The sequence below is a fragment of the Nothoprocta perdicaria genome, unplaced genomic scaffold (assembly GCF_003342845.1).
Source record: "Nothoprocta perdicaria isolate Ctin4 unplaced genomic scaffold, notPer1 scaffold_141, whole genome shotgun sequence".
NCBI lineage: Eukaryota > Metazoa > Chordata > Aves > Tinamiformes > Tinamidae > Nothoprocta > Nothoprocta perdicaria.
The window spans coordinates 1,471,019-1,477,491 of NW_020454550.1; the positions used below are offsets into that span (position 1 = coordinate 1,471,019).

Consider the following 6,473-nt stretch of genomic DNA (forward strand, 5'->3'; position numbering starts at 1 on the left):
GGCTTAAATTCTTAACCAGAGGCACCAAGAATGTCCCCGCAGGGAAGAGCGGCTGCAGGAAGGGGCTGCTGCCCGCAGCTCCGTGTGGGACCCAACCCGTCCCCCTGAACCCCRAAACCTCCCTCCGCCTGTGGCTCTGCAGGATCCCACTCCTGCTGCCACCGAAGCACCGTGGCCTCATTTATAACATCCTTCAGGGACTAAAAACCCTCCCCCAAAGCAGCATYGAGGACTTAAGCAGCTTAAAAACCCCTGAAGTTATGCGGTGCAGACTAGTAATGGGAAGAAATGAAGCCAGTAGAAAGGTGTCGTGAACAGCAACCTGAATATTTCTGTTTTGATTCTTGCAGAAGAAGTTGGCTGCTCTTTTGAAGCTCCAGCTCTGGTGATCCGAGGTAAGTGGGTGCTCCTGGATCACAAGAAAAGTGAGAGCTTTTGAAAACACGTGTCCGTGCTTCATCTAATTATGTGTATGATTAATCCTTAGAGGCTTCTGGAGGGCTTTGATATAAAGACTGTCGAACTTGGAAAAACTTGCCCAACTTCTTTTCCCCACTTTGATTGAAATGTGGGTTTTAGTAGTGGTTGCAGAAACTCCAGCACTGACTTTTGTATTTTTTTTTTCTCCTTCGAAGGATTTTTAGCGATTTCTTTAGTGGTGATTTTAGTTTCTCAGTGGTCACCTAAATAACAGCTTGCTATATTTTCAGTTTTTGGGGAGAATGAAAAAACTTACAAAACATCCTTGCTGTAATTTACCTGGGTAACAATCAGATCAGTTCGAACCAAAGCTTAAATGCTTTGTCTAAAATAACTTAAACTTCTATGAACTATTTCAGCTGCTGTCAGATTTTTATAATTACTCTTAAGTTATTATGTCCATATGGATATTTCAGGTGACCAGAAGTCTGAAGACATGTCTGGAAAGCCTAAGCTCTACTACTTCGATGGCAGAGGCAAGATGGAGTCCATTCGCTGGCTGCTGAGTGCAGCTGGCGTTGAGGTTCGTTTTAGCATTTTGGGCTTTAATTGGCAGGCTTGAGGCTAGAGAAGTGACCATTGAGGCAGGTCACTTGGTAGCCAGCAGTGAAAAAGTATTTAAGATGGGAATTAAACAGCACCTGTGTCCAGTATGATTCAGTGTTGCTGCTTTGGCTGAGCTCTGTGGGACTGCAGGACTAAGCTGTCTGTCCAATCCCAGTTAAACCTCATCCTTACTCTAGTTTGCCCTTACTCTAGTTCTACTGCCAGGTTTGGGGCTTTTCTTTTGCTGTGCTGGAGTTGCCTGTAGCTGCATGATCCAAGTACAGCAGACCAGGAAGCTTTAGCAGTGCTTCTGCCCCTGGTGTGTCCTCCTGTGGAGCACAGACCTGCACGGGAAGGGGCCCTGCTGGATATTCTGAGGCTGGACAGTTTGTCCTTTATAATGTGACAAGATGCTCATTTCCTTTTTCTTTCCCCTATTCTGCCAGTTTGAAGAGCAGTTCCTGACAACACGGGAACAGTATGAGAAGCTCCTGCAAGGTGAGTCCAGAGGAAACCTCAACCAATGTGTGATCAGGCTTTACTGTAGCCTCAGGTGGGATGCGGCTGATGCTGTACTTGGGGCTTTAGAGCAGAGAGGGAAGTAAAACTGAGAGCTGGGAGCAGGAGACTGGTGGTGGTTGTTTTCATTTGTTTATTTGATCCTTTTTTCAAAGTGTGGACAGGCATATTTGAAGATTAAACGTGTTTCCCGTATCTTCCAGTTGTTGTTTTTCCCTTTGTCCACTGCTGCCCTTCCTATTTATGAAAATTGGCTTTTGGTGACTTAAGATCATGCTATTACCTCTGAAAATGGCCCATAGCAAATGTTTTTGTGACTTGCCTACAAAATGGCAGGTTTAATGTCATGGGCCCTGAGCATTTTCCAAGCTGCACTTGAAATTCTTTCATTGAAGTTCCGGAGAGCCTCACTGAGGAGGAAAGCAGTGTTAGGCAGGACYGTGTGAATTTTATTTCCTTCTGTGCATCTCACCCGGTCCCACACGCTTCCCCTGGCTTTCAACAACTTGCAGAAGGTTATCAAATTCAYTGAATGTCTTAATTTAATATTCATTGTAAGGGAGACATTTGGGAATCTGACAACTGATTTAGTTGAGTTTCAAGTAGTAGAACAGAAGTGCATTTTTATGCATTTATGTAGTATTAGATGCTCTGTAGTTATGTGCTTTAGACTCACCATCTCTTGTGCTCTCTTGTTAAAGGAGACAATAAAATAATTCAGGGGGGCAGCAACCACAGGGCTTTAGTGAGCTGATTCTGTTTGCCAGCACAAGATCTTTGTTCACTGACAGTCCCAGGGATGGCATCCCAATTAGTAAATAATTAACTAGCAATTAGTGCAACTAAATGGAGTGCAGTGCTTGTCCTAGGAAAATGCTACAGTGTTTCCCCACCCTGAGAGTGCAGGGKGCTCTCAACCTTGCAAGGAGTGACCCTAACCCAGGAGTATCCGAGGTCGGGAGGGAGGGATCCCCTAGTCCCGCTGGAGGGGTCGGTCTGGGGTTGTTTCCCTTTTCTTCTTTGGGATTATTAATCCATGGTAATTTGGGGCTGCTTGCAGTAAATTGGCCTTGAAAGTTGGTGGTGCCTGGCACCAAGAGGAGCCCTGACCAGGACGTGCAGGGTCCGGGACAGCATTTGGGGTGTTGTTGTTTCTCCAGATGGCTCCCTGCTGTTTCAGCAAGTGCCCATGGTGGAGATGGACGGGATGAAGATGGTGCARACCAGAGCCATCCTCAGCTACATRGCAGCCAAGCACAACCTCTATGGGAAGGACCTGAAGGAGAGAGCCCTGTACTGTAACCGTGTTCCTCTTCTTAATTTAGTATATGAACATAGACATGCCTAGAAGTAATTGCCATCTGTGACCTTCAGGGTGCCTCAGTGTGCCTCCCCCGTGTGAGTGACACACAGAAAGCCTCTAGTGCCTCAAACACTCGTGCTTGGGATGAAACCCTGAAGACTGGGATCCAGATTGATCTGGATGGCTAAATGGGCTCAGGATAAATTTTCTCTTGGTGCCCTCTGTTTCCCTTCAGTGATTCTGAAGGAATCTACAGTATTTGCTCTTTGAAGTTAAAGACTTCTAATGCCTGTACAGTCCTGGGAATTAGAAAATTAATGCTGGGCAGTGGGGCAGGTGAAGCAGCAGCAATATTGCAAGTAGGAGTGAGATTGTGATTTGTATTTTGTTATTTACTTTTTAACTGAAAGAATAATGTTCTTTTTTGGTTTGTTTGTGGGTTTTTCTTTGTGTTTTGTTTGTGTTTTAGGATTGATATGTATGTAGGAGGAACAGATGACCTTATGGCCTTTATTATGAAATTTCCCTTCTTGTCAGCTGAGGATAAAGAGAAAGAACTTGCCAATATAATTGAGAAGGCCACAGGCAGATATTTCCCCGTCTGTGAAAAGGTATGTGGGAGCAGCACTTTGTTCCATTGCTCTGGGAAGATGACAATGGGAATGCTGGATGTTTTTCCCAAAAGCAAAGGAATCGGAAAAGAATCAGTACAGCACTTTACCAAGTGTCCTACTGTTACAAGGCTGCAGAAATGTGTGAGAGGTCAAAGCTTGTGAGAGAAGAGATGGTGGGTAAAATGCCGAAATTCCTGAGTGGGACTCCATTGGCCAAGCAGTTGGACTGAAGGATCCAAATATTCCTTTAGGCTTAAAAGTTTGGTGGTCCAATAAACACATGGATATGCCTGTGTGAAATCTGAAAAACAGGAAATTGCAATTTTAAGAAAACTGGATAACTTGGCATTGCAAAGTTAGGGCAATTAGCTATTTTAAAACTGCAAGAAGTTTGAAGTCTCAGATGCATCTAAGTGACTTCTTAACTGCAGTAACACGGTGAGTCTCAGCAGTTGCCAGGGTTTTAAGCCCCCTGGGTGGATGAAGGAGCAGCTGTTGGTGCTGAAGAGCTCGAGTCGGAACCGGGTGCGCTGCATAAGCTGCACTGGGGTTTTGGTGTCTCTCTAAGACATCCTCAGGCCAGACCTGAGGGGTGCCCTCAGTGCAGGCAGGATGAGCTGGCTGAAATAGCTGCTCGTTGCTTTAAAGGCTGAAGGGAGGAGCGTTTCCCACTGACACCGAGCTCATTGGTTTAAATGCTCTGCTCTTCCTCACSGTGGTGGCTGGAGCTCCCTTCTCCCCTGCGCTCCACTCGTGCGCCTCGCCGGAAAGCTTTGGATTCATCACATCTCTGTTCACCTCACTCATTTTCCTATTGAAGTTGTATGTACAGAAAATTTAAGTAAGATGATTGGAAAGGAGAGAAAACCAAGRAGTTAACTAACCCCATAATCCAGAATTTAGGATTACCTCTAGGTATAGGAAGGAGGAAAGATGGGTAAGAGAAACCCTGSGGTTCTAGATCACTCATGTGAGGATTTCTCATAAATACTCTGTAAAATGATCAATGACAGAAGGAACTGAACTGACATCTCCAAGACTAACAATATTCCTACTCAGTTGAAAGACGAAAAGGTCAGAACAGGAGACATGGGATTGCAAAGGAAGGAGTACTGAGCATTTGGGAAACATCAGTCAGGACTTCCCTCTCCACATCTAAACACTTTCATTTGTAACACTTGCAGGTTTTGAAAGGTCATGGACAGAACTTTCTGGTTGGCAACCGTCTTAGCTGGGCAGATGTTCATCTTCTTGAAGCCATTTTAATGGTAGAAGAGAAGAAGTCGGATGTTCTCTCAGCGTTTCCTCGCCTGCAGGTAGCTGCACTAACACCTGCTCCATGTGGCTGTGACAAGTGCTCTTTAGAGTCTGTCTTTAATGTTTTGTCACCTCTTTCGTTCTGCTGCCTGTTAGGAAGACATCCTGCTGTTTTGTTGCCCTTAGGAAGAGCATCCTAATAGGTTTCATGTGGAGAATGTATTCTTTTTCAGAGTAATTCCTGTTTAGATCTGAAGAAATCCACCCTGCTGACTATTCTATCCTGTCACTAGTTCTGTAATGCCTTTCAGTAGAAAATGTTTTGCAGATCACGAGACATGGTTTGTGTAAAATACATGCATCTGAAACAACTGTTTCCTCTTCATTCAAGCCTCCACGCCAGGAGACCTTTTTTTTTTTTTTTTTTTTTTAAATTAAGCTTTTAAGTGTTTAAAAATATGAGGTTGGGGAAAAAGGTAGTAAACTTCCCCCATGTCAAAAATTATTAAAATTATAATCAGACTCAATAACATAATACTTTTAAAACCTGCAGCAAGTACTTATGGCATTTAAATGCACGCTTCACTACTAGCAGTGTAATTAACCTTATTGTTTCCTGTTTCTTCCTCGGCTATCACTTCAGTCACATCTGGCAGTGCTGCCATTCGACGAATGTTCTTCTGTGGTATAACTGCTCTGGTCATGCTCCGGAGTAAGCACTAACCTGCATGAGCAGGGCACACGTTGCCTTGGTGGGGTCACTTCCACTGAACCCCCCTTGTTTGCTTTGAGAGCAGCCCCCTTCTGCTTGGCATGATGTGATGGCAGCTGAGAAAGTCATTTCACAGCACAAAGGTGCAGAAGTAGAGAAGTATCACAGTCTTAGACACAAGCCTTAAACACAGACACTCTTTGGACTGTGTTGCAGCTAAATGGTGCCCTCTACAGTTAAACCCTTTGCTTGCACAAATGAGTCTCTGTTTTTCCTGAATTACCTTCTGAGCTTTAAGTACATGTTTATTTCTTTTAGGCATTTAAAGCCAATATAAGCAGCATCCCTGCAATCAAGAAATTTCTAGAGCCGGGAAGCCAGAGAAAACCTGTTCCTGATGATAAATATGTGGAGACTGTGAGAAAAGTTCTCCGGATGTACTGATGTGCAAGCAAGTCAACATGCCTGCCTAAAACTCTGCTTGGCTAAAGAAACTCATATAAATGTAAGAAAATGAAGCAAGTCRCTTTTAAAAGAAGTGGGAGGAATATGCTTCTCTTTTCAGGTTTGTTGGGCATTGATAATATGCCTGAATTGTCTGCCTTATGTCTTCAAAATTAAAAAACTTAATTAAGGAAAAAATACAAAATCTAACTGACAAATATCATTGCTGTGTAATGCTAGAATTTCTGTATTTAGAGGACATTTTCTGATCAATACACTTACTCTTATGTGGTCTTGTTATCTTTGGCATATGAATAAAGGTTGTAGCTTGTGAGCTTCATTTTATTATAATTATTTTCATAACTTCTTTGCTAACTGAACATCTCCCCTAGAATATGAGAAGATGTGTGTGAGTGCTCCTGTGGATGAATATCTGTCATTAATAATTTTGAAGCCTAYGGCYGGCAGAAATGAAGCTTCTCTCAGTGGCTTGTGGCAGCGCCGGTGTGAGGTGYCTGTGTGAGAGCTGCCGCGCGCCTCCTCGTACGCTCCCCACACTCCCCACGTGTGGGAGCCGTCAGCCCCGGGCTCCATGGGG

At 44.0% G+C, this 6,473-nt stretch overlaps 1 protein-coding gene across 1 annotated transcript in view; it reads left to right on the top strand.

The window, feature by feature from the left end:
* LOC112943160 (glutathione S-transferase 3-like) overlaps positions 1 to 6,196 on the top strand; it is a 7,028-nt gene extending 832 nt beyond the window's left edge. Inside the window, exons 2-8 of the mRNA XM_026034294.1 lie at positions 351 to 395; positions 897 to 1,003; positions 1,473 to 1,524; positions 2,706 to 2,838; positions 3,318 to 3,459; positions 4,647 to 4,778; positions 5,750 to 6,196. Of these exons, the coding sequence (XP_025890079.1) occupies positions 917 to 1,003; positions 1,473 to 1,524; positions 2,706 to 2,838; positions 3,318 to 3,459; positions 4,647 to 4,778; positions 5,750 to 5,875 (672 nt within the window). The 5' untranslated portion in view covers positions 351 to 395; positions 897 to 916 and the 3' untranslated portion in view covers positions 5,876 to 6,196. The remainder of the gene's footprint in view (positions 1 to 350; positions 396 to 896; positions 1,004 to 1,472; positions 1,525 to 2,705; positions 2,839 to 3,317; positions 3,460 to 4,646; positions 4,779 to 5,749) is intronic.
* The last annotated feature ends 277 nt before the right edge of the window (positions 6,197 to 6,473 follow it).